The 27,089-nt window shown below is 48.0% G+C and overlaps 1 protein-coding gene across 1 annotated transcript in view; it reads right to left on the bottom strand.

The window, feature by feature from the left end:
- SORCS3 (sortilin related VPS10 domain containing receptor 3) overlaps positions 1–27,089 on the bottom strand; it is a 577,834-nt gene that overhangs the window by 311,368 nt on the left and 239,377 nt on the right. Inside the window, exon 3 of the mRNA XM_035028663.1 lies at positions 18,406–18,505. Coding sequence (XP_034884554.1) covers positions 18,406–18,505 — 100 coding nt within the window. The remainder of the gene's footprint in view (positions 1–18,405; positions 18,506–27,089) is intronic.

Genomic DNA, 27,089 nt, shown 5'->3' with positions numbered 1-27,089 from the left:
GAAAACACATTAGACTGCAGCGAAATGAAAGGGAGAGACCGGAGTCCAAACTCTGCCAACCAGTCATCCTTCACCGGGTCAAGCGTCTACCGCTTGGCTGGCTTCCATCCCCACTGGCACCTGAATGCAAACCACTACTCGCTACTGTGCCTTGTAATCAAAGGTAAGAATACACACAAGCACTGTCAAAGGACAGCAGCCAACATGTGGGGAAGTATCATTTGGAAGTGCCCAGCATCGTGGCAAGGTGCGTACGGCAGTGGGATTCTGCCACCACTCTGCTGGGTGACCTTCAGGAAGGCCCCTTGTGGTGAGCAAGAACTGGTTCACCAGTTCCTATTTAAGCAGCCATGGGGAATGGGCATCAGCCTAGAGCTTGAAGAAGGGTTGTCCTTCCGAGACCCAAGCTTGACTTGGCTAGTAGGGACTGGAGGAAAACATACCAGATACCCAATGTCACTTTGCCTCGTGGTTGAGTGCAAGTGATAGGAGCTTTCAGCCAAACTGAGAGAGAACTTAAAATGGTCTACAAAACACAGTCGGTGTTTGCTATCCTCTTAGAAAGGAACTTCTTGAATTTTATAGTGGACTCTTCTAATGGATTTAATATTCCTCTTCCTGGCATTCAAATTAATGAATGCAAATTCAAAAATGCTTAATTTCTAAAGTGAAATTCAACTGCAGTGGCAATGCATAAAACACTGATCCACTTGGCAAACTCGAACTCATCTTTTCAGGCCTCGTCAAATATGACCTCTGCTCTGTCTCCTCCTCTAACTACTCATGGTAGAATTAATTGCCCACTCCTCTGTGTTACCAACGCACTTGATACATCTCTCTCTATTATAATATGTTTCTTGGACAGAGACCAAGTCCCATTCATCTTGGTGATCCCAGTGCCTGGCATTGTGCTGAGCACAGAGTAAGTTTTCAATAAATGTTTGCTGAATTGATGGCTAGCCGGGCTGATAGGCACTCAATACTAGGTTCAACAACAAGAATCGCAAACAGACTGTATCATTGACTTTATATTTGTTTGCCAAGACTTATGGGTGCTCTTAAGCATAAGCCTGTCTCCTAGGATCTGGACCCATCAATACAACTGCCTAAAAGCCTTCTTCTCTGGATATCCCACAGTATCAAACTCAACGTACCCCAACCAAACTATCTGTGGTCCAAAGCCTCTTGCTCTGTAGTCCATGCATGGCTTATGAATACCCCAGCCCTAACACATTTACCCAGCCACTCAGCTAAAATCCTGAGACCTACCCTACAATCTTCTCTGGCACCCCCACATCTAAGCAAGCACTAAGCTGGGCTGAACTTACCTCTCTAGCACTTCTCATGGCCAACTCCCAGGGCATCCTTCCACCACTGCTAGAGTCCATGCCCACGTCAGCCCTTGCCTAGAACATCGGGGCAGCCTTTCTTTCTTTTTTTGGGGGGGGGTGGGGGGGTCCTGTTCTAATTCTAACATTATCATTCTATCACATTTTTAAAATTTATATATAGCAAATAGCTTTCCATATCAACAAAAATAATCTTTAATCTCTATATAGTATTCCATCATACTGATGTTTTTAATTTACTAATAAATCTCTCATGGTTGGGCATTCAGGTGGCTTCTAATCTTCTTTTTAGCTTTTGTAAGGCAATGTCATACTAGACTCCTGTCAGTCTAGTATCTACAGGATGCTCCCCATCCTCTTAAGTCACTGCGCCCCCAGTGATCTTTCTAAGACACCAATCAGATCCAATGACTCCCTATTCCGTCAAGGTAAACAATAACAACGAAACAAACAACAACAACAAAAAACTTCCCTTGCCCAGTATAGGAGACCCTTAATCATGTGGCCCCTTACCATAGCTCCTTCCCCTCTGGCACCTCCCCCTGTGTGCTTTCACCCTACCTCACCCACGTTCCTGGGCAGTCCTGAACACATTTCCCTCCCACACACATCTGTGTCACTGTACATGTTACTTCCTCTGCCCAGAAAGCCCTTGTACCCACCCCACCATCAGTCCTCAGTAAAGCCCTACTACTGTGCTCACTCAGCTTAAATACTAGCTTCACTCAGAGCCTTCCCGACCCTGTTGGGCAGAATCAGCGTCTCCTTCCTCTGTGCCCCACAGCCCTTCTCACCCTCCTGGGGATGCCTCCATGAAAGCAAAGGCCCAGGGCATAAGACATACTCCCCAAGAGTCCACGGATAAAAATGTCCTTCACTCCAACTAAACCAGCAGTTCTTGATGCTAGAAGCACACTGGAATTATCTAGAAAACTGTATCTGTAAAATCCAGGGCCTCACCCTACCCAAATCTACTCACAGTCCCTGAAGTGATGCCTGGGCGTGGGTGGCTTTACAGCTCCTCAGGAAGTCTGAAGGGCAGCCAGAAGTCAGAATCAATGGCGTAACTCCAGACCCTTTGAAAGCAGCTATGTGTATCTTCTAGAACTCAGGACAGGGAGTGGGTCAGAGTATGGAATCTAGGTCAATCAAACCTGAGTTTAAAACTCAGGTCATCAACTTCTTAGTGGGGCAGATTTCTCAACCCCCCTCAGGCTCCGTTCCCAGAGCTGCCAAATGGGGGTCATTGCGGCGCCTAACTCACAAGGGTCAAAGGGCTGTTTTAAGGATTAATCATATCATGCCTGTAAAGACAGTCCCGACTCCAGCACCCAGTGAGTATGCTATGGGCTGGTATCGTCTCTTCCTTCATAGTCCCCCTCAGTGCTCAAAGCAAGCCAGCATGCACCCCAGTTACGGGGAGGACGCTCATGGAGCAGACAGCTCTGCTGCTCAGGATCCCCATCAGCTCCCTGGAACTCCAACCCGAAACGCCATCACACGCTGCAGAGATTATTACTGGTGACAAGGAAGCAGTGCAAAGTGCCCCTTCCCAGCACCGGCTGTTTCCAGAGATAATGTGAAGTCAATTTTGACTTCTTCCGCCTCTGCTGCTGTGAAGGAAAGCACAGCCAGACCTTCTCAATTGGTTATGATTCTGAAAGGAGGAGAGGAGCACTGAGCGGGGAGACTGGAACTGGGCGTGAGCCGGCACATCCACCTATCCCTCAGGCAGGGAGGGCAGAGGGACACATCAGCAAGCCTCTTCTGGTTGTGAGTCTTGGAATACTAGAGGTAGAGATGAAATGAGTATGCTTACCCACACATCTAGAACAACTCTGGAATTTTTTTTTAAAACTCCTCTCACTCAAAACGCTCTGTGAAAACACACTTTAAAAACTACTCAAAGCACACATGTGCCCAGGCTGTGTGTTAAGCAGCACCCAAAAAATATATGAGATAGGGTTCCCTCTCTCCGTCCGGGGACAAGACTTGAAAACTTACCCACCACCTTCACAGTGGGTGATGAAGTGCTGATGTTAAGTTCCAGAAATTATTTCCAAACCTGGCTTTCCATCAAGAATGCCTAGGAGACTTTTTTTGTTTAATACATATCCCCAAAATTCCGCAGACCTATAGAATCAGAATCTCCAGAAGGAAGTGCAGTGGGTTTCAGTATTTTTCAAGGTTCCTCAAGTTATATAATGCAGACCATCCACAGATCACCTACAGAGTTTCAAGAATGGGAGGTAAAAGTTCTATGTGGGGAAAAAAAGGAAGTGAGATATTGGGGTGTCAGGGAAAACCTCACAGAGGAAGGAAGGTACAAGCTGAACTTTATAAGAGGAGTTAAGATTTTGGTAGGTGGAGTAGACACGCATCACTGAGAGCCAGGACATAAAGATGGGAAGGATGGTGAGCAGGAAGGGTGCTAATGTCTATATGACATTATGACCCACGTCTCTCCTTCTCTCCTCCTAACAAATTCTGTTGCGGTGCCTCCTGCGCATGGGCATGTGCTCAGAGGCGGCTGGCTGCATGCTGGCTGCCCCGGTCTGCCCAGTCCTGGCGAGGGATGCGCTGCTGGGAGCTGGGAGGGTCTGGCAGCATGTCCCTCATTCGGAAAATGTGCTGTCTCCTATTCTTCCTCTGGACATTTTCATGTCTGGATGTGATTCTAGAACTGCAACCGTCTTCCCCCCGAGATGAGGAAAGCAGCCTGAGGACAAACACTCTAGATGGCAAAGCAGAAATAGTAAAAGGAGCTGGCCCTTGACGATGTCACGGCACTGGTGCATTAACAACCTGGAAAGTACCCTACCTTAGACGTCATCACAGGAAGCAATAAATCCCCCACACTTTAGCGGGGCAAGACAGGGCTTTCTGTGCCTCCTGGAGCCCAAGCATCCTAACTGATCCAGGCAGGTGTGATAATTTCCATTTTAGGGACAAGCGCCTGAGGCCTGGAGCATTTAAAACTTGTCCAAGGTCACAGAACTGACACAGTTGAGAGGGACCCAGCGGCGGTAAGGGAGAAGGAGGTGGGGAGGAAGCAGACCGTCACCACACCCATCCTCTCCAAAAGTGATAGAACTTTGCACTTATTGTCAGGCATCACCACTTTGATCTGGCCCATCCTTACTCAGAAACTTTCAAGAGCTCCCTGGTGCCTATGGGAGAAAATCTGTACAAAGGTGTGTTACAGCAAGTGGTGCTGAGCTTAACCATCCACTCTTCTCTGAGTCCCAAGTACCTGCTCTAAGACTCCAGGGGGAAACTCGGCATGCAGAAGTTCATAAGCAAGCATCTGTGAGACCAAAGAGAAATGATTGTTATAGCTGCTCCAGAGAAGAGGGAGACAGGGAGTACTCGAAACCATTTACACTTGGCTTAGGGTCCAGCTGAGGCAAGACCGCTCCTCCAGACAGCCACACCACACTGCCATTAATGCTGAGGGAGTCTTCCAGAAAAATAACTTTTTACAACCTTGCGTCTGCGAGGCTGGTCTGCTCTGAGCTAGCGAATGCGGATGCTCCATGATTCGGGATCAAGGTGGGGCAGCTGAGACCAGGATACCAGCAGTTTATGATTCTAAGCCAGCTTTGCAGGGCTAGCCTGTGTGCAAGATGCTGTTCTGACATCAACCCACTCCTCTGCGAAGGTCTAGAGCAGAGTCAGGAAAGCTTCCATGCATATCTCTGCTGTCACTGCCTCCCCCAGGATGATTGAAGATGGGAGGTTCAGGCCAAAGACCACTTTGGATAATTGCATCCTATCTCTCTGCTACTCTTCTTATGTGACTGTCCTTGTCTGGCCCAGGCTGACTTCTTTAATCAGTCAAGTGCCTCCCCTGTTACCATCCCCTGACAAGCGAAAGGTACCCTATAAAAATGGGCTGCCAATAACCTCACAGTCTCAATGCAGGTCCCTGTGGCCAAGCCCACCTTGTACTCCATGGCCTGTCTTCTCCCTGCTCTCATCCCTTCTGCCTGGTCCTCCCATCTGGAGCCTTTTCTCACCCTTTGGACTTTAACAGACCTCCAATTTCAACCTTTTCTCTCCTTGTCTAGTCGTGACTCAGATTCTTCTTTCATTTTGCTGCCTTTGGCTGCTCTGGATCCACCTGAGCCTTGAGGGCCTTATCTATGACCACATGGCTCCCCACTGGTCTGAAAGATTGACCTGGCCTCTTCTAATCCTGGTGCCCTGGAAACTCCAGGTTTATTGGACAAGGACAGAGAGCGTCACAAAGCTCCTAGTTATCAGCGTCCTCCATAACTATGTGTCTTTCCAGGTCTGCCTGCATGATGCAATGTCTTTCTGTGGAACTTCACAGGAAGAGCACTGGGCTTGGAGCCAGAAATCTGATTTCAAAAACCACAGTTCTGCCATTAAGTACCTGTATAACCTTGAATAAGTGCCTCCCCTAACTGGGACTTGGTTTCTTCAGCAGTTTAACGAGAGGCTTGGACCAGACAAACTTTGAGTCACTGACCAGCTTCATCTCCAAACAGAGCACCCGAAGTCCGAGAGAGAGAGAGGCCAAGAGTGCCCAGCTAGGCTGAGGGCCCATTCATAAATGGGCAGACACAACATGAAACTATCCCATAGGAGCCAGTTGTCTTGAAATTAGGGCAGTGATAAAGAGTAATAATAAGCAGTATTTACAAACTGGGGACCAGGGCTCAGTCACTGGCAAAGCATTTGCAAACAGTTCTCATTTAATACTTCTATCAGCCTCTGAGCTGGGTACGAAAATTACTCTGGTTGCAACAAGGAAACAAAAGCTTGCAGTATTTAATAATGTGTGCAAGCCACCAGCTGCTAAGAGGTAGAGTCAGGATCTGAACAAAATGGCTCCTTGCCCAAGTGGAAGGAGACCTTCAGGAACCCGGCCAGCCCCTGCCCTGTGGGGGCTTCCAAATGGGAATGCCGGAGCTTGGTCCTGCTGCCTGCTCTTGTGAATTATTGAATGCTAAGGCACTTTCCACAGGCTATTTACTGCCCCCATCCACCCCAGCCTCTCATTTGTCTTATGTTTAAGAAAACTCAGCAACCCTACACTCCTCTGACTTCTCCCCTCAGCAGAGAACATTCTTTAGAACCTCTTAGCACAGAACCATGGCATTGTTGAACTAGAAGGAAACACATCCTCTGCATATCTACACTCCTTTGTAGATAGCAAAGGGAGGTTCTAGAAGATCATGGTGCCCATCTAAGCCCAGAAAGGCCAATAAAACACTGTCTTAAGACCTTGTGTTTTAAAGTTGGATAATGTGGGTTCAAAACCTGGCTTGACCACTGTCCACCTAGGAGAACCTAGTGTTTTTGCCTCAGTGCGCTCATCCTCTCTCTCACCCTCTCTCTCCCCTTGCCCCCCCATTGCTTCTTCTCTCTCCCTCTCCCTCCTGCTCACTCGTAAAACAGTCATTCTCACCGTCTCCCCATGCCCTCCTCCCAAAACAGAGAGAATAACTGCGTTACCTTATATATTTGTGTGTGTGAGAAAAATGTTCATGTAAAACCATCAGCCTGGCACACAGTAAGTGCTCAATAAACATCAGCATTTTTTGTCTTTCTAATGCCCGAGTCCGACCAAGACCCTGTCCCTGACGTCGAGCAGCAGGCTAAGCATCCCCGGGTGTCCACGGGCACCCGGCACCGCTGCTGTAACTGCAGTCTCTGAGGGGCCAACCACCGGCTCCTCTCCCAGCTCAGTCCCAAAGGAGTGTCCCACTTAAACACAATGTCTGCCAGTGTGGGCTCCAGGCCTGCAGTGCCCGCATGCTTCCTGGGCCTGGCGCCACACAGCAAGGAGATCCGCAGTCGTCAGGAAGGATCACCTCTACACAACCAACAGGAAGCAATGCATCCGGATGTGCGTCTGCATAGACGGCGGTGGTGTTTCGTGGGGGTACAACGCTGGAAGGGCTGTGCGGGGCTCTGAGGTCAGGCAGCCCTGGAACCGAATCCCAGCTCCACCAGCTTCATCTGCCTAATGGGGCTTGGGTGATAAGGGGTGGAGACTTGCTTTGCACACACTGCCCAGGGCTGGCAACCATCACTTTTAATTTAGACTTCATTAAGTGAGGTAGAAACAGTCAGTACATCGGTAAGAAGACACGGCAGGCAGGTGGCCAGAGAGAGAAAAACAGGAGGGATGCAGAGGGGGAAAGTTTTTGTTTTAGAAGTTGGAAGGACCTTGCCTCATGCTAGTTGGAGGAAAACAGATGCCCTTTCACAGGATAGTGAAGTCAGCTAGACGGACACAGGGTCCTCGGGGGGTGAGAAGCATCATGGAGCAGGGGACAAAGCCAAAGAGGTTCATTTAAGCGGGGGAAAGAAAGGCACACTGTTAAGCACCTGTGCACGGCATGCAGATGTTATTTAATCCTTAAAATTGAACAAAATAAAATTGGGAGCCCCGTTTACCAATGAGAAAATGAAGGTACAGAGAAGGGAGATGACACGTGCGAGATCACCCAGCTAGTCAGGCTCAGGCTGTGCTGTGAAGCTCTCCCTTCTGCAGTCACACTGCTCTGCTGGGCCCTAGGGAGGAAGCAGGATTAGGTGGCAAGGTCCTAAACTGAACACATCTTCCTCTCTGTCTGGAAGGCAGGAGATACTCATGCACATTTCTCGTGGCTGCTTCCTCTCTGGCTCATTTCTTTCCTCTATCTGGTCATCCTCAGACAGCCCGAGCCATTTCTCAGAGTTAGACTCGTGCTGCGCAATGGCACGGCAGACTGTCTGCATCTCCCCCACCCCGGGGGGGGGGGGGGGGGCTCCACACGGAGCTGCCAGCACCAAGCGAGGCTTCCATTTGTCACTGAGGTCAGCAGCTCACTCCACACTGCCTGCTTAGACCCCCAGCGGGCGGGGACGGGGGCTCCCTTGCTGCAGACCTGCCCCCGAGCCATTTGGCAAACCCGAGGATCCCAGGATGCTCGCCCCTCACGCCCCGGACATGCTAACCAACCGAGTGTGCGCTGAGTACGGACGTCTGTCATTCTGACCTTGGGCCGGGAATGGGGGCCGGGCCGGGAGCGAGCCATGCATGCCAGTAGCAATCACTCTGCTTGGCTGAGCTCACCAAGGAAGAAAAAAACAGAGTGATTTCTTTCACTGGTGGTGGTGGTAGTTGTTTTTGTTACAGGTATCTCTACCTCAGGGGCAGTGAGATCCATTTGCTATATAACTGTGCATCAGAACATTAGGAAGAACACATCACCCTACATCCCAAGCTCTTTGTTAAAATTGCTCTTGCCTGTGATGCTCAGAAAATACACCCAGAGGTCTGGGGAGGGCAGGGCAAGGATGGAGAGCTGGTGTGCGATGTTTAACACGGGCACCTCATCCACCGATCAGCTCTCGCCAGCCCTCCGGTACACACACAGACAGCTCTCACCCTGTTGGCCCCTGCTCAAACGTCTGCTGGGGCTCCCCATGCCCCCGCCCTGAGTCCTACCTCCATCCCTGAGATTTCGGGGGGTCTACAATATTTAATCCCACTCTCTCTCAGTCTTGCAACTGCTAAACCCAATATGTCTGTTAAAACCCCCACAGCCTGCTTCCCCTAATAGATTGTCCTTGTTCTCCCTTTCTTCTCCAAATTGCAAGCTTTCTTCCAAAGGCGGCCCGTTTTTGCCTCTACTCTTCACTGGTTCTGATTATGCCACAGGATGATATCTTCCTCAAAGCTTGGTGCTTTATTAAGCCCTTCAGACTGGGAGATAGGGATATCTCCTGTTTTTTAACAGCCTTTCATATGTAAAATCCCCACCATCTCCACAGGTCATCCCGGCCTGGTGTGGAAGCTCTTTTCAGCCCATCATGTTATTTTCTTGTACCCAGCCTGACTCCTACATGCGCCAGTTCAATGCCCTCTCCTTTGGGTTGAGTCCTTAGACTTTCCATTCCTATTGCTGGCTCTGCCTTCGCCTGTACCCTGAGTTAGGTGAGCACACTAGACCAAGTGACCCCCTGCAAGGAATCCCTCCTCAGAGGCTTCGCTGAGTAACTTTGGTGGTCAGCCAGGGTCCCTGGGATAAGCCAGGCAGCAAAACAGAACCATCATCTCCTATGACCACCCGGGAACACAGGCTTTCCTTTGATCCTTAGTTCATGCCAAACCAGAGTTTGCCCAGAAGAGGAAGAGGGTTTTATTTTTCTTATTTCTTAACTCTGAAGTTTCCTTAATGCTCTTTGTTGATACCTTCTGAACACACAGATGCACAAGTACACACACACATACACATAAAATGCAAATCCAATAAAAATCAAATTTTAAAAAATAGGCTGGGCAAACACAAGCCACTAAAAAGTGCAGTTAAGTGGTTAATTTTTATTATTCCTCTTAAATGCCTGAACAATCTTACTGCAAATCATATCTTTATTAAAAAAAAAATATGATATACTCAGTGCAAACCCCAAAGGGCACTTTGGAAAGAAGCCAGGCTATAGGTTTATATTCTTCCCATTTTCAAATAAAATGCAAAAGAAAAAACTAGTAATCATTTTAATGAGCCTTTAAATAAATTATTGGCTAGAGCACACTGCAGTAATTTATATGGGGAACCACATACATGTATTTGCTGAGAAAGGGACTTTGTGACTAAAGAGTGAATTTCCAAGAATTACTTTAGATTCTCTTTCCTTTAAGTGATTAGTTTGAGTTGAACCACACTTCACATCCACTCCATCACCAGTCACACTTGCAAAGACAGGTGGACACCTGTAAACTAGGGTCTGTCCCCTCATGCATCCACCCTCTTCTGACATCTTAGTTCTCCTTTGTTTGCATTCCTCAGCCCGCAATGGAGTTTGATGCTTTCCTTCTCGGGGGGGGGGGGGGGGGGGTTACTCTCTGGATCACTTTCTGGGTATACAAGAGGAAAAAGGTTTGGACATGGAATCCATAAAGGAAGAAGGTTTGGTCCAAGATCTGTTCTTTTTCCTTTTTTCACTCCTTCCTTTCACACATTTTCCCATAAACACTGCTCTATCCTCTTGGTAACTGTTAATTTATGAGGCAAGAAAAATGAGGTGGTTGTGAATTAACAAGAGTGGGACCATTTCTCTCCATCAGCAGAAAAATCCATCTCCCTCAGGCTGTCAGCAAGCTTGGTTTTAAGAGACAGGGAAGAAGACTACGGGGGCAGGGGGAAAGGTGGCAGTGTGCCTCCTGGACAGGGCAGGATGTGGGGCCCTTGAAAACCCAGGGTTCTGGGGGCTGCAGCCTCTCCCCCAGGAAGCAGAGAAGTAGGCAGCCCAGCAGGGGAGGCTTGGCAGCCCCGATGGTCAGCAGGGCATAGCCAAGGAACCGGTACGCAGGGAGGCTGATTCCAGTCTGTGATCATAATGCCCGCTCCATCTGAGCAGATACAATCCTCTCTCCCCTTTCTGTAGCTCATTTCCTCCAAGTCAATGTCATGTTTCTCATTTTATCCTCATTTTGCTCCCAACGGAGGGCATATGTAAATGATCTTTTATGCCCATTTTACAGATGGAATAACAGAGGCTTAGAGAATTCAAATGATTTTCCCAATCTCCGTAACTAAGAGAAAGGCCTAGACCAGAAACCCTAGTTCCTTCCCCGATATCTCTTCTCCAGGGGCACCAGCCCCTCGTTTCCTGGATAGCCATGTAGCCGTGAGCACGCTACTCAAACATCCTGTCTTCCAACATGCAAAAGGCAGTTTGGGTTTCAGGCCCTTGGTTTCTCAGGTAGGTTCATCTGAAATGGGATTCCAGCAGGAACTACCCTTTGGACTTTGAGACCAGAGAACTGAGAAGCTAAGGATGTTTGTATGACCCTACAGCTACAACACACATTCAGTGAGACAGGTGGGGAGCATACTTCCAGCTGTTCCCTACTTGCACCCACTCGCAGCCAGGGTTCGCCATCAGACCCACCAGATTAGGAGTCAGTAGACCCAGCTGCAGCCCTGGTTCTGCCGCCCTTGACTCCATGACCTGAGACAAGCCCCCAAGGGGCCTCTTCTGCTGAGAGCCTGCACAGACAGCCTTGGAGGGCCCTTTTCACTCCAACATTCAGTGAGTCTAAAATAAAACAGGAGCAATAGTTAAGTGAGCACACTAGACCAAGTGACCATCAACAACCGAACCCAAGTGGGTCATGGACCTCTTCACGCCAGACTTTCGCCATTTGTAAATGGAAGAATGATACGACCGATACCCCAGGGTTGCTGGTGAAGTAGTAATGAGTCAATTCATGGAGCAATTTGCGGCACATAGTTAACGCTCAAAAAACCACTAGCTGCTCATCGTTGTCATTGTGTTATCAATGCCACCATCATCAGTATCTCAGACATTTGTCACCGCTGGAAACGGAAATGAGTATCAGCCCAAGGAGGGACTTGTCTTACTTGCTCTTGGACACCTGGTGATTATGCGCATTGTGTGAAGGGAGAAAGCAGGGCGCACGGTGAGGAGAGGCCTGGCAGGGGATGCAGCCGAGCTGGGGCACAGCCCGCGATCACCGTCGTGTCCTCACACCCGGGCTGCCTGCGGAGCACATTCATTCCAACAGCTCCTCTAGTTCCCTCTCCTGCAAGAGGAGGGCATGCATGCCTGGGACAGGGACAGGGACCCTCGTGTGAGGTTGCGCCATCTCATGCTGCTGGAAGCCAGCCCACGGAAGTTAAACCGGCAGAGCTGGGGGGTTACAGGAAAGCATCCACCTTCTGACCAAGGAACTGTAACTTCAGAAAAGAAGCTTCTAGCCTGGATGGAAGAGCTTAGCTGGCCAACCTGTGTCCATATAGCCAAGAGCTATGGGGATCACACCTTCCAAGGACTACCCAAATGGCTGTGCATGGAGCCCAAAGTCCACGCATTGTCACCTATGACGATGTAGCCCTCTGAGAGGCACTGTCCGAATGGTGGCCATCCAGACAACCTGAGCTGGAAGGAACCTCCAAGAAGCCAACCTTGCCATTATACAGACAGGGAAATGGAGACCCTGAGTGGGGTCTGGCTTATTCAAGAACGCACAGTTATCCAGGGGCAGAACCAGGACCAGAAAGCAGAGATCTCCCTTCTATTCCTACTCTAAAGGTCTTTCCCTTCAGTGACCCCAAAGGTCCCTTTGCATAGCAGGACCTACTATGCGATTCCTTGGAGTCAAAAGGGAAGTCTTTGTGAGCCACATTTCACTTAGTTGATATCCCACACAGGCCATGAAGGCATCACTGTGGGCCCTCAGTAGGAGCACCTACTGTTATCCTTATCCTGTCACCCCCAAAGGCCACATACAAATACCAATTTTTTGGCTGGAGAACAACTTGGTACTCAGAATATGGTGCAGGAAGCCACGTGGATGCAAGGAAGCAAAATGAGTTTGGGACAGCCTGCCAGGCCCCACACTCCAAACTCCACATCTTAGCCCATCTGAAACATTTCAAAATATGAAAGTTTCATATGGAAATATGCAGAGCAAATCAGGAATTGACGACGGTGATGTCACAGCCGCAACAGGCCCTCATTCCCACAGGCCCACGGTCATCTGGAGCACATTCATAGAAGCTCCTTCCCGGAACGGCCGCCGCAGTCCCCGCCTGGCCCACATCACTCACTGGCAGTCCCTGCCCCAGCAGACTGCGCATCTCTAAATGAAGGAAACTCCCCTCCAAAAGACTTTGCTCAGAGCTAGACACTTAACAGATTGCTTAACAGCCTGAAATCAGCTCTCCACATTCTCCTTCTTCTCATGATTGTTACTGCTTTGCTTCAGTGTAAGAGATTTTACGATCTGTGGATTGAAAGTGGACTTTCCCTGATCCTCCAACAATCGCAGGAGACATGGTCAGGGAACACAGGAGGCCAGTAGTTTAAAATGCTCTGTTTTGTTTCGTTTCGGGGTGTTCCCGAGTGTCACGGAGCTCAGGGTTATGCTGCTGTATGAAGAGAATGATATGCAAATAACCCACATTCGACCACATTCACTACGCCTCTTCAACAGCCTGACAGAGGTGGCTTGCTTGTCAGAGAAATCCGACTGGTGGTTCCCACTGTATTTCTGCAGGGGAGCCTGGAAGTAATTATCCTCCTCAATGGTAGATCAATTAGGAAGGGAAGATCTAAAACTCCCCTCCTCTTCTAAGAAACAGTGAATTCTCTACCACTAATGGACAGAAAACCCCAAGCAGCAGGTACTATTAGGGTGCTGACTGCACCCACCTGGTCTTTCTATCTGTGCAAGGGCAGCCAGCCTAGGGATCAGAGCAGACGGCATGGTCTGTGTGGTCACAAAGAGGTGAGTGGGGGATCCTGGGCTGCTCTTGCTAGCTACTTGACAAAAAGCAAGTGGCTCAGCTGTCTGAGCCTCAGTTTCCTCACCTGTCAGATGGGAATAAAAGTACCAGGCTCAGGGGATTAGGACTGAAACTTAGAATAGGGTATAGAAGTCCCAGCCCAGGACTTGGGACCTGCGAGGAGCTCAGTAAGAAGAAGGAATTACCCTATTCTGGTATCAGACTGTACAGCCTCCCCACACACCGCACGCACACACGCACGCATGCACACACACACACAGAGGCACACCCACCTCTACTCTGCAGTAATTTAGCCACATTCCCTGGCAGACCTTCCTATGCTCTCTGCCATTTCCAAAGCACTCTTTCCAAATCTGCAGGTGGCAGCCACTTTTGAGCCAGAGCAATTTGGGCATAGCATGCCTGCATTTCCCTATCCACCTAAAGAATTGTTCTCAAATAGGCACAGGTAGGAGCCAAACCCCTCTTGTTGGGGCACAAAGCCTTCAGCATGTTTGTATTGTACAAAGCACAGATCTGCTAAATGCAAGATTGACCTTGGCGCGGGCCATTCTGCATGGACCAGAGAGGGCAAGCCCTGGCTGACAGTGAGTTCTAGGAACCCAGGGACATTTGTCTCCTGTGAGCAGAAGAAGCTGTGAGAGGGAACTCAGACCCCCGCCCCCACCCCCAGCAGAGCTCCTCCTCAGGGACACAAACCTCACACACGCCTGCTTCAAGAAGGAACACACTGCTCTTCATGTGCAAATTGCCAGGCTCAGACATCACCTGGGTAATGAACTATTTGGCCAATGGCTGGAGAAAGGCAAACAGGGAGGGATGTAAAATTCACATCAAATACAGTCAGGGCAGGCCAAGGTCTTTAAAATATTGCTGATGCCACCACATCATAGGAGAGTCTAGAACAACTTCAGCTGGAGTAGCTCCCAGCATTTCATATCAATACTCTCATTTAGGAAAGACCAGTAAATACAGCTAGTGCAAATCTCAACTTCCTTTAGGGAGTCCAGCATCACTGGATGTATCCTGACGAATTTGTCATTCATTTCCCTCACCTAGGACGACGGGAAAGTTGTTGCAGACTCACATTTACAAGTAATACAGCCTTGGGGTGATCGACATAGAGCCATTTCCTTATCTCACCTGCCTTCTAATGGCTGGGAGGTTTGGAGGTTAAATAGATTAAGCTCCTAAAAGGCAGCTTAGCATAGTAGGTGTTCAATTAATGCTAAGACCTACTGGTAGAAGGATATACACATGTTAACACTTCTACTTTGAACCTAATGGCTTATTGGCTATCCGCATTTGAAGATTTTATGTTGTCAAAAAAGCATTAGAAAACCAGCTACTATATAAATGCAAGCACAATTTACTGTTTTGCCAGGGGCCACAGATCTCTGACGTTCTCACAGCCTACAAGGAAAGTAGTAGCCATCTGTTAAATAAATAACTCATTAAGTAAAAAGCAAGTGTTTCCACAAGATTAACTGAAAATCTGCTGGATTTTTCACTGGCTGTCAATGAACATGGGCAGCTACAGATAATTTGGGTGCTGGAGGATCAGAAGATCTTGCATAATGCAAGCGGAGATGAGAATCCAGAGACCACAGGTTTAAACTTTAAGACATAGTTAAGAAGGAAACAAAAAAGTTGAATTACAAGGTCATAATGACCCAGAGCACTAAGCAATAAAGAAACCAACCAGAGTATTTTCATTTATCTCTAAATGTCATTTTGCCTACGGGGCTGGATAAGGTTAGTTCTAGTAAACTAAATATTCTGGTTAAAAGAAAAGTCACCATGTAGAGTATTTGTGAATTGTCAGCATCCAGAGGCTCAGAAGACCATCAAAAACATCTACCATAAAATGAAACAGAATCTAATTTCATTTTTACTTGGATGATTCAGAAAGCACTTCAGGATCACACAGTCTCCTTATGAATTTCTACTGCTATTAAAGAAAATAAATAAAACCATGGCAATACCTGTCATTTGTCTTTCCCCAATCTGAGTGAGGAAAAAAAAACTGTCTATGCTTTTAACTTTCTGGGAAGCAGTGACTCTTAAGTGGGAGTTAACTGTGCTTTGATGGTGTTTCTCAGAGAAGACAAAATAGGCTTAACTTTTGTTAAGTGGGGATTAATTCCCATGAGGAACTGCTCCAGAGAGCCCATGGGGTGGATATTACTTCTAGGAAGGAGAAATGGAGACAGAATTTCTGCACCAGTGGTCTCTAAATCCCAGCTTTCTGTTCTTTCTGACCCTCAGCATCTGCGTTAACCAACCCTGTTTCTGCACTTTTTAAGACTTCATTTATTTATTTTAGAAAGACATAGAAAGTGTGGCGGGGGGGCAGAGAGAGAGGGACAAGCAGACTCTGTACTGAGTGGGGAGCCTGATGTCGGGCTCAATGTCATGACCCCTGAGATCAGGACCTGAAACGAAGAGTCAGACGCTTAACGGACTGAGCCACCCGAACAACCCTCCTGCATTTCTAATCACCTCTAGGTTATACCAAGGAGAGATAAAGAGGTCAGGGGTAAAGAAAAAGAGCAAAAGACCAAAGGAGACATCATTATGAGTAGAAGCCCAACAGGAAACAGACATGACAGATGACCACCAAAATGGATGCCAACTGGTGTGACCCTTTATATCTACCACTTGGGAGAAAGACAGCTGACCTATCATCTACAAGAAAATACAATTAACTTTGTTGTGGTCAAAGGTCAAAGATCAGCGCTGAAGGGTGTCTGCCACATGTCAAAAACCTGCTTCTCCCACAGTGCATACACCCCAAGACATGATTCCATCCGACCCCAAGTCACTTGCATAGGATGGAAAAAGCTTTATACTGAGAGTCATGAGACCAACTGGCAATGCTGCCACCAACCAGCTCAGTGACATGGGTGGACCCATCTGTCCTCTGTGGACCTCAGCTTCCTTCTTAATGAAGTGGGCAGGGCAGAGGAAGGATTGTGACAGACCATTGCTGATTGCATTCAGTCCAGGTTTATCATGGGTCCATCATGGACGTGGCACCTAAGCTTTCCTCTGGGTCAAGAAGCAACTGCCTCAAGCTTCCAAGACAGGACTAGACTGTACATTGTAAACTACTAGGCTGTGATTGTATAGGAGGAAAAGATGCAAAGTGTGGTCTGGAGCCAAGAAATCTGGACTGAGAACCAAGAGTCCTGACCTCTCACCTCTCTGGCTCTCTGGGCTTTTTTTGTCTTCTGTTTTCTCCTCTGTAAAATGAGGTTATTGGTACAGATAAAGGATTCTTAACTGAGACTCCATGGACATCCTGGATCTGTGCGTGGGATTCCAGCTGTTGACAAGCTGCTAAAAACTGTTTTCCAGTTCTGTGGGCAGGGGCATGTTTCCAGAGAAGAGATCTAGAGCTTTACTCACTTCTACAAAAGCACTGAAGTTCAAGAACTAATAATAACTGCTATTATAGATAAAATCTATGATCCCTTCCAGCTCTGACATCCAACTAGTCACATGACAATACTGAAAACTATGGAGATGACAGCAGTTTGGAACAAAGCAAAGAGAAACTACTGCACCTGAGTAACAGGTATCCAAACAGCCATCCTGATGATCATCCGGGTTCTGGCACTTGACTGGTGGGTATAGTCTCAGGTCTGGAGCCTCATAGCTAGATCACTGGGCATCCATCACCAATACTAAACCAGGAGTCACCCATTCTGCTTTCTCCCTTTGCTGGGGAGCGGGGTGACAGAGGTGGGAATGAGAAGACAGGGGGCTGTGAGCACTCCTGCTATGGGTCTGAGTCAAAGCTGTTCTGCTTTGAGCGGCATAAATAATCATCATCCCAGCTTGGACTCCACCAGGTTGGACTCAGAGGTCAGGGACATCTGCACAGTGGGTTGAAGCTCACTCCTGCACTTATTCTCACAAAAGAAGTGGCTAGAAACCTATAGGGGAATGCAAATCAGATCACAAGAGGAAAGCTAGGGAATGCCATTGTCAGACTCTGAGAAACAAGAACATGGCCTTTTAGATTCCTGGTTTGTTTCTAGGGGCTAGGCATGCCTAAGTTTCTAAATAGCCATGCCTTCTTGGCTGCAGATAGATCACCCCACCCCAGAGCCCACATACTATACGGTATTCATTTTCTAAAACAGTCCATCGTTCTATGGACTCCTGGGCCCCTCCTCCCAGCGGGCATCCATGACCACGGTCTGGCCTTCTATGATTTCCTCTACATCCTGGCTATCAAGTCAGTTGGAAAGTCAGAGAGCAGAGGGGCCAGAAGCATCCTTCCCTTGACAGAAACAGACTCCCTGTTTACAAGGAGCTCTCAGAAAACAGACCAGCAAAAAGAATGAGGCTGTGGAAGAACTCAACTCCAGAGACAAGCAGAGCTACTCTCAAATCACGGATCTGTTACTTACCACTGTCTGCCTTTGGGTTAGAAACCTACTATCTCTCTGACCTTGAGTTTCCTCACCTGTAAAATGGGGACAACAGTAACTTCTAGCCCACAGATACCCTGTGAGGATAAGGCATCCCTAGCACAGAGGAACACCTTACTAGGTACATCATTTTACTGTTGTTGTCAAAATTATTATTATTATTGCTACTACTAGTGTCGAGGCAGTTGTTACAATGACAAACAGTGTCTGTGACGTTCCTGGCCTAGAAAGAAGGCCTGTCACTGTTCTTCTCACCTGGCCCCTGGCAGCCCTGCTACCCCACGGGGAGTGCTCAGGACCCCTGACCCTTAGTCTTACCTTCCTTTTGTTGGTGGGATTGACGTAGAGGTAACTGAGGACAGTCTTCAAACCCACTTTGTCATTCAGCTTCTCGTAGGTGGTGCCATAATCCGTTGATCTGCAGGTAAGAGAGAAAGAAAGGGAGAGATTGTTTTACCAAATGGGGGATTGTGTTCAGAGGGGAGCCAAGCCCTCCTTCAACGTGCACCTTTGTTCCCAAATCACAGGAGTGATTCAGAGATAAAAGGCCCCTTTAATTTCTGAAGAGCAATTAGACTAGCGCACCTGCTTACTACCTAAGCTCACTCCCCTTTGCTCCCGGCCTTTCCCGGAGCCCTGCTTTTTCGCCCTTTGGGAGGCTGTCTGTCTGTGAAAGCTGTTGCTGGGGACCGCCTGCCTGGGGTTCAGCCCAGGGGCCTCGGCGTGCTACCGTGAAGGGACCCGAGTCCCAGCCGGGAGCTGTGCGAGAGGCCAGACTGTCTCCGGAGGTCGCCGGAGTCCAGCCAACCTCACGCCGCCTCCACTGCCCCCGAGGCTGGGGACCCCCGGGGTGGAAGGAAGCCCCATAGGCAGGAGCTTGGAGGGTCCGGCCTGTCAGGCCACAGCGGGGAGAGGGTGGGATGCTTTACAGAGCAGCCATGGTGTGTCAGGGCCAAAAGCTGGTGCTAGGAAGTGCCGCTAACAGTTCATCATCCCAGTTATCCTGCTGGCTACCTGCTTGTCCTCTGGGCCTAATTTCCAGGGTTCTGACCTTATACCAAAACCACAAGTCAGGACTCAGAGAGCAAAGTCAGGTGAAGCCATAGGCCCCTTCCTCTCCATCCCGCCTTTCCATGGTGGAGGAAGGAGAGCGGGTGGCTCACAGGTAGACCCCAGCCTCGCTGCCACGCTTTGTGCCTCACTCCCCAACCCCACTCCACACCTACCCCCCTCCCTTTTCAAACCACCAGTATCAACCGCTCCGCACCCCATCTTTCCCCCATTGCCTTCTCTGGCTAGATCTTGAAACTTCTCCCACCCAGGCTTTAGAAAGTCCAAGGTCAGCGTAGTTTCTCTGTGGTCACCCGACCTCATGGGTGTCTGCGTTCTGCCTCAGATCTCAGGGTCCGGCTCTGCCTGGGTGCTCCCCTAGTAACTAAATGCCTGCCTACTCCTACCTTTTCCCAGATTCTTCATCCACCTTCTCCCCAGAATCTGCTCCCACCCTGGCCCACAGTTTAGTTTTACAAGCTTGGTTGCCAAAGCCTGTAGTGTGTGATGACCTTTAAGAGTTATCCCCACACCATCTGATGGAGCAAATTCCATGTCCCCGCGCCAGCTGAGATGCCCATGCTCACCTCTGTGAAAGCTCCACTAGCCCTCTTCCCAGTCACCCTCACCCCCTCTCTGCCCTGAAACAAGCCTCCCCAGCCCACAGTGCACCCAAAGTACACTGCACATGCCTCATTTTGGCCCTGTGATATCGTCGTGATGAGTTTCTTTAAGTTCTGGTCCCCCTAGCATAACATCAGCTCCCGAAGGACAAGGGAGCTCAGAGAACACTACAGTGAGACCAAAGAACATGAACTTTGGGATGTAGCAAAATCTCTATTTTTTTTTTAAGATTTTATTTATTTATTTAACAGAGAGAGAGAGCGTGAAAAAGCACAAGCAGGGGGAGGGGCAGAAGGACAGGGAGAAGCAGACTCCCCGCTGAGCAAGGAGCCTGATGAGGGACTCGAGCCCAGAACCCTGGGATTATGACCTGAGCCAAAGGCAGACACTTAACCAACTGTGCCACCCAGGCACCCCACAAAATCTCTATTTCATTGCTAGATCCGCAGCTCTCTGGTTGCATAACCAGGTGCAAATTACTTAACCTGTTAGAGCCTCAGGTTTCTTGACTGAAAAAATCAGGGAAATTTAATCTCACAAGGCATTTATTTGTAAGGATGCAAAAATATGACACATGAGAAACCTCCTGACAGGATGTAGGTATAATGAAATGTTAAAATATATATATATATATATATGTATATATATACATATATATATATATATATAAAGGACATTCACTTCTCCTTTCCCCAAAATGTACAAAACCAGGCTGTACACATCATACACAATCGGCATGTTTACTGAATAAACAAACATCGGTATTTCAAATCTCTCCCTAGGCTACTGGCTCCACATGGTCAGTGTCTATGGTAACTTTTATAACCAGCCCCCCAAAATTGACTTCTTATCTTCAGTCTCCTCTCTACCTTTCAGCACAGGGAATCACTCCCAATCTTGCTTGTTGCCTTTATCTCTCCAACCCAGCTCAGTCTCCCAAGACTTAATGATTCTATCTCCTAAATAACTTGGACCCCTGGTCTTTCCATCTTCACGCCAATGCTGTGGCTCATGCATCATTATTTTTTGCAATAGTCCCCCAACTGGATGCTCTTCTTCCACCCTTCTCCTCCTCCTGCCATCCTCCACGCTGTCATCAGGCCATATTTCAACCTCTGGGTCTCTCTACCTCATCCCTCGTAGTAATTACCCACTGCCTACACACAATGAGGTTGTAGCTTCCAAGCTTAGTCTTGCCAAATATGGCTTCAGTCTTCCCCACTAGACTCATTTCCAGCCACCTATTCCCTGCCCCTTTCTCTCCAGCCTCACCAAACTTTCCTGAATGTCCTGTGTTTTCACTGCCCTCATTTCTACAAGTATCATTCCTTTGTCTGAACTATCCCTGTGCTATTTCCTCTGCTTGGGACATTTCTCTTCAACCTTGACAGCACCAATATCACCCTCCCCCCAGCTTCCCCACTGGGAAATTAGTCATGATTTCCTTTGCATTCCCTTATATATATTTCTATGTTAGCATTTATCCTATTGTTTCTCATACTATTTTTATTCTGGGATCTCCTCTTTGACTATAGTTCCCTAAGGGCAAGAGCCATTTCTTCTAACAGCCCCAATGCCTTGCACCATGTCTGATGCAAAGCAAGTGCTGAATGTACTGGTTTGTGTATTATTCCACTTTGCTTTGTCTTCATTTGTAAGAAGGAATGAATGGTCATTCATGTTCTTGGCTGGTCAAGAACTGATGGAACATTACTAGAGGGTAGAGTAATTCCTTTATAAACTGACCTAATGGGATTCTTACTGAAGGCAGGTCAGGGTGATGAGACATCACCTAAGGGCATGGTAGGGGATGAGGAGGTCGGTCAGATATTGAGGGAAGGGGATTCTGGCTAAACTGACTTAGCAGGACTCTTGGTAAAACTGTGCTTTTGAGGACACACCTAAGGGCAGAGCCTACTTGACAAAGAGCTCAGAGGGTCCCGACTAGAGTTTGGCCAAGAAGAGAGTCTGTCAAGCCCTATTCTATCATCAACACAAGAGGCTTACCTCCCAAAATCATAAGGCCCCGTCTGGACCTTAAATATCCTTATGCCACCAACATGGAGCTAAGCTGTTTTCCAACCAGTGAATTTTCCTCACTCTATACATAGCAAACATCCTACTTTTATAAAGAGCTAAATTCTCAGGGCTCCCTGCATGACTGATGTCACAACAAACTTCCTTCCAGAATCCAAATAAGCCTTATCAAAGGTAGTCTGCTTATCACCACACATGGTCTCTCTTTCTACAGGCTGCACTAAAGATTCACAGCAACTCTGCTCTTCCCCAAGAGTGGCTGCTTCTCCCAGAGCAGGGACTTCCCTACAAAGGCTTCTCCACATGTTAGCTTCCTCTGCTCATTCAGGCTGACTGAAAAGGTCTTGCTTACTGAAGACACGTCACGGAGCTAGGACACCTGTGGGACGAAAGGTGCCCCGGACTCTGTCCTTTCCAGCATGGATGCTGCACACCACATTGACCACAGAGCTCTGGGGGCCCCCTTTGCCTGGGGTGAGGGGCAGCTTGCAGAGAGGGTTCAGCCCCATTGCCAGAGACAGCTGCACCTGCAGAACTCATTTTTAAAAGAACCACCTTGTCACTCCAGACCTCTCCAGTGGGGTCACTTGGAGGAAACAGGCTCCTTTCTCCTATTTCAAAGCGAGCCTCTCAAATCTTGGCACTAGGCTCCCAACACCAAAATGTCCAGAAATCCAGGAACATCACACATATGTATCGAGCACCTGCCATGAGCGTGGCACGAGGACGGTTACCATTTTGAATCACTCCGAACACACAGCTAACCTGGAAGGCAAGAGGTGAGAGGCGCAAGGCCACAGGCTTTTGGCTTCTGTGCTTTGGCTTAGGTTACCCACGTCCAGCAGGCTATTCCACTATGTTCTCTGGATCTTTCTTCCTGTCTTTTTAATGCATCATCTCCAGCACACAGAAAAATACGAGATGCCAATCATATGCCCACTACTATATTTAACAGGTATTTGTGTTCATAAACAACACAGAATCTTTAGGAGTTTTTCACATTTACATAAGCCTCATACAGGACGTTTGTCCTGCAGCTTGCTTATTTTGCCCGACATTCAAGTTTCGGGATTTATCCATGTTGACACACCTAGCCATAATTCATCCTTTAAAAAAAAGATTTGTTTATTTGAGAGAGAGAGAGCATACAAGCAGGGGAGGGAGCAGAAGGAAAGGGAGAGAGAGAATCCCAAAGGGCAGAGGGAGAGGGAGAGAGAAAATCCCAAGCCCCCGAAACAGGGCTCCATCTCATGACCCTGAGATCTTGACCTGAGCCAAAATCAAGAGTCAGATACTTAACCAACTGAGCTACCCAGGTGCCCCAAATTCATCCATTTTTAACTGCTGTAGAGCATTATGGCATATGAATAAACTACTGTTTATCCTTTCAACCACTAATAAATATTTTGTTTTTTTTTTTCCTTTAAAATCTGCGATAGTAAGCAATGTCTCAGCGAACATTCTTATCCATGGCTTCTCATGTATTTATGAAGAAAAGTTTCAGGGGAGACATCCTAATGTGCAATTACTGCTACATACTCTATGCATAACTTCTACTTTGCTGGTTATTGACAAAATTTTCTCCAAAAAGGCCATAGACACTGCCTTACTCTCCAGCTCCAAAAATTTCATTCCCAGGGCCTAAGTCCAGAGCTTCTGACCAGTCTCGTCCCAGCTATCTCTGATTCCAAAGTCCTGAATTCCAGAGCATCTGAACTCAGTTAGCATCTGGGGCCCTGAATCCTGGCCCCACTAATGCTAACTGGTTTTCCCATATGTACCACTGTGGGTCACACGCTCCATGGCTCCCCCACCTGCCCAGGGACCCACTTGTTGTCTAGCTAAGAATCCCAGCTGCCAACCACTCATGCTACTCCCCAGGTACCCAGTGCTGACTGGCAGGCTGGATACCCTCCATCTTCAACTTCTAAGATGTAGCTGGGTCTATGTCTGGACCTGACTCCTGGTCTGAGCCCCTCAACTACACAGGGGCTCTTGTCCTATCCTGATAGTCGTCCAGAAGAGCTCCGTGTGGGCCAGCACGTCCAGAACACCCCATCTTCATCTGCTATAACCCTGGTTGTTCGCCTGGGACACTCTCTCCATGACAACTTCCAGAGTTGAGTTGAGAATACGGTATACTTTTATGCACCCAGCAAGCTCCCACTCCTCTAGTGAGCTTCTGGGGGAGAGGCTGGTGGCAACAAGCATATGGGCTACTATTTTAAAAGTAAAAGAACAGAAAAGAAAAACGTGCAGCCAATGCAGCCAAGTCAGCCTCCCGGTAGAGCCGAGCTGCAACTCAACACCTCCCGTGCCAATGCCACGTTCCTGCCAGAGGTGAGAGGACTCTGGAAGGCACTGTGCCAGTTCTCTGCAGTCCGCCAGATGTTCGGGATCCGGTGGGCACCCCTCTTCCCTTACCCAGCCAGCTGCCTTCCCCGGTTTACCACCCAGGACCTCAGCAACCTCCCTCCTCCTTCCCTCTGCAACCCTTGCCCCAGATTCTGCAAAGCGAAGTTGGGGGGAGGCCACAAGTCTTTCACTCCTGGATTCTCTTCTCAGTCTCTCAGCTCCTCCACAGGCTCCTTTCTCTGTGAGGTCATCCAAATTCAGCAATCACAGGCTTGATTGTTCCTTTTCATGTTAGCAAGTTTATTTTATTTTGTTCATTTCTTAACATATACCTATCCATTATCCATTGTGGCACCTGCCGTGTGCCAATCACTGGACTTTGCTTCTCCTTTCAGACACTTACGAGTCGTTCCAGCTCAGGTTAGCAAACTTTTTTTTTTTTTTTCTGTAAAAGGGCCAGAGAGTAAATATTTCAGGTTTCCCTGATCTCTGTCACAACCACTCAACTCCGCCTTTAGCTTCGAAACAGCCAAACACAGTGTGTCCATGCGTGGGTGTGGCTGGGTCCCAATACCGCCGAATGCACAAAAGCAGGTGGTGCATAATTTGGTGGCCCCTGCTGCAGCTGATCGAAGCATCAGCCCCTACCGTCCCCATCACCAGTCTGACTCCCACCGCGTTTCAGTCTCCGAGACAATTTCCCAAGATTCCTGCCAGGGCCGCTGATGCCCTAACTCACCCTTCCCGGCCCGGCTGCCACATCGGGTCAAAATGCCTGCCCGAGCCCCGCGTTCAAGCCCTCATGGTCTGCCCCTCCTACCTTCCATCCCCCACTCTCCCAGTGAGGGACGACTGGCAACTGTCCAAACTTCCCCCTTTTCTCTCAGCTCTCCTCATACTGATTACATGGTGGGGACTTTTCCTACAGTTTCAGCCCACACCCTCCTCTTCATTTGTATCAACAGCACCTTAGAATTACCTATTTATTTTCCGAACGGGCAAATTTTCTTTTCAGCAATTGCTAAAAGCTCCTTAAAAGAGAAATAACAAATGAAATGTCTTTTGAATCTCTGAATGTGCAGTGCACAGCTCCAAGCAGAGAAAACAAGGGAGAAGGTCTGAGGGCAAAGACAGCTAGACGCAGAGCCAGAAGAACTAGTTGTGTTCTGCTCCGCTAAAGCTCAGCTCAGACCATACAGCGGTGGTCGTGTCAATGAATAGGAGTGAGATACTTAGTCTAGGATCTGACAAAAGCCCTTGTTCCATAAATGCTTATGACTCAGTTTTACGAATGCCCCAGACTGTATTTTCCTCAAGGGCAAATCACCTTGTTTTCTTTTCCTTGATTTACACTCCTTACACTAACAGGGGATAAGGCGGATGAATGCCCAATAAATCATTCAAGAATCTTTGGCCACTGTTTCAATTCGCTACCATGAAAGTACAAGATGGCCCAGCGGCCTGGAAAATCAGAAGACAGAACCAAGCTTCAGAGTGGCATGCCTTGGGGAAGCACCCACCAGCCACTCTCCCCGAGTACGTTCCAGTGAACTACACTGAGGATAGTCAACAATCAAAAGCCATGGGCAGTTAGGGGCTCTGGTGTGTGGTGAACCACAGAGCATTCTAGGGTCAAGGTCAGGGATTTCCACAGCACAGCTCCAGACCAATGGCTGCCCAGAGAGTCTTTATGACTGAAATGGGGAAAACAGTGATGCTCCCCTCTGGCCTGTTCCACTTCTCATCGTAAGGCCCGTGCTCCAGACCATATTAATTTGTATCTTTGCAATGGCAAGAGCCTAGCCTGACCACAAGTAACTAGCCATATAGCTAATTTCAGACCTCAAGCCAAGAGCAAGTGATTTAAATAGCTTCATTCTCCAAGTGAGTATTGGTCCCATCCTCTGTTTAAAAAAAACAAACAAACAAACAAACAAAAAAAACACAGGCAGGCTGATGCCAAGGCAGAAGCTCACAAAGCTCTTGGTGACCTCTTTGTGTTATCTGACTCCTCAGCTGCATTATCTAGTCTCAAAGAGAGAGGCACCATGACACAGAATAATTAATTCATCTTTGTGTCCTCCTGCCCCAGCTATTTCAATGAGAGCCACCACTGGGTTTCAAATACAGAAAACTGGGGGCTAGCCGACCCTGAAGACCAGATCATGCAGAATTCATGGTTTGTATCAGTTAAAATGGAAATCTAACAGCAGCACCATCCCAGCACAGATCTAGGAGGGACGGTTAGGGGGTGTGGGCTTGGCCAAACATTCAGATCCTTGGTCATTCTCACTGTGTGAGCACTTTGGTGCTCACTGAAGAACCTCAGTTCAGACACTAAGGTTGTTGGGTTGTTATTCTGAGGATTCAAAAGGACAGTCTCAATCCTATCAGCCAAGAGGCCTGTTTGTGTCACACAGGTAAGGAGAGGAAAGAAACCCTCCAGAGAAAAGAAAAAGCATGAGCAGACCCCCACAAAGGTGTGACATCCCATAATTCACTGCACCTTTGTTCATGTGACCATAATGAAATGGCAATCATTAGGAGAAAGACTCAATAAGATAGTGTGTTTAACAATGTACACACACTCACACTCACACACACACACAAACACACACTATGTAACGACATTAAGGAATACGGTAGAACTGAAAGTTATTGACCTAGAAAAGTCCCTAACATATATGACTACATGCAAAGGGCTGCTGAATAATAATATATTAAATACACAAATGGTACACCCAGATGAAAAAAAAACAATATATTTCCATTAAGTTTACAGGTGTGTACACAGTGCATTCTAAAAATTCTAGAGCAAACCACAAATAACTGGTAATAGAAGTTAACTCTGGGTGAAAGACTGGGGTGGGGTCCTTGGCTACTGGGACATGAGTCTTTTTGTAATGTTGCAATGTTTTAAAATAAAAAGGTATCCA

Source organism: Mirounga leonina, unplaced genomic scaffold, assembly GCF_011800145.1.
Source record: "Mirounga leonina isolate KUSES-001 unplaced genomic scaffold, KU_Mleo_1.0 Mir_114, whole genome shotgun sequence".
Classification (NCBI taxonomy): Eukaryota; Metazoa; Chordata; class Mammalia; order Carnivora; family Phocidae; genus Mirounga; species Mirounga leonina.
This window is presented reverse-complemented; position numbering and strand designations above follow the sequence as displayed.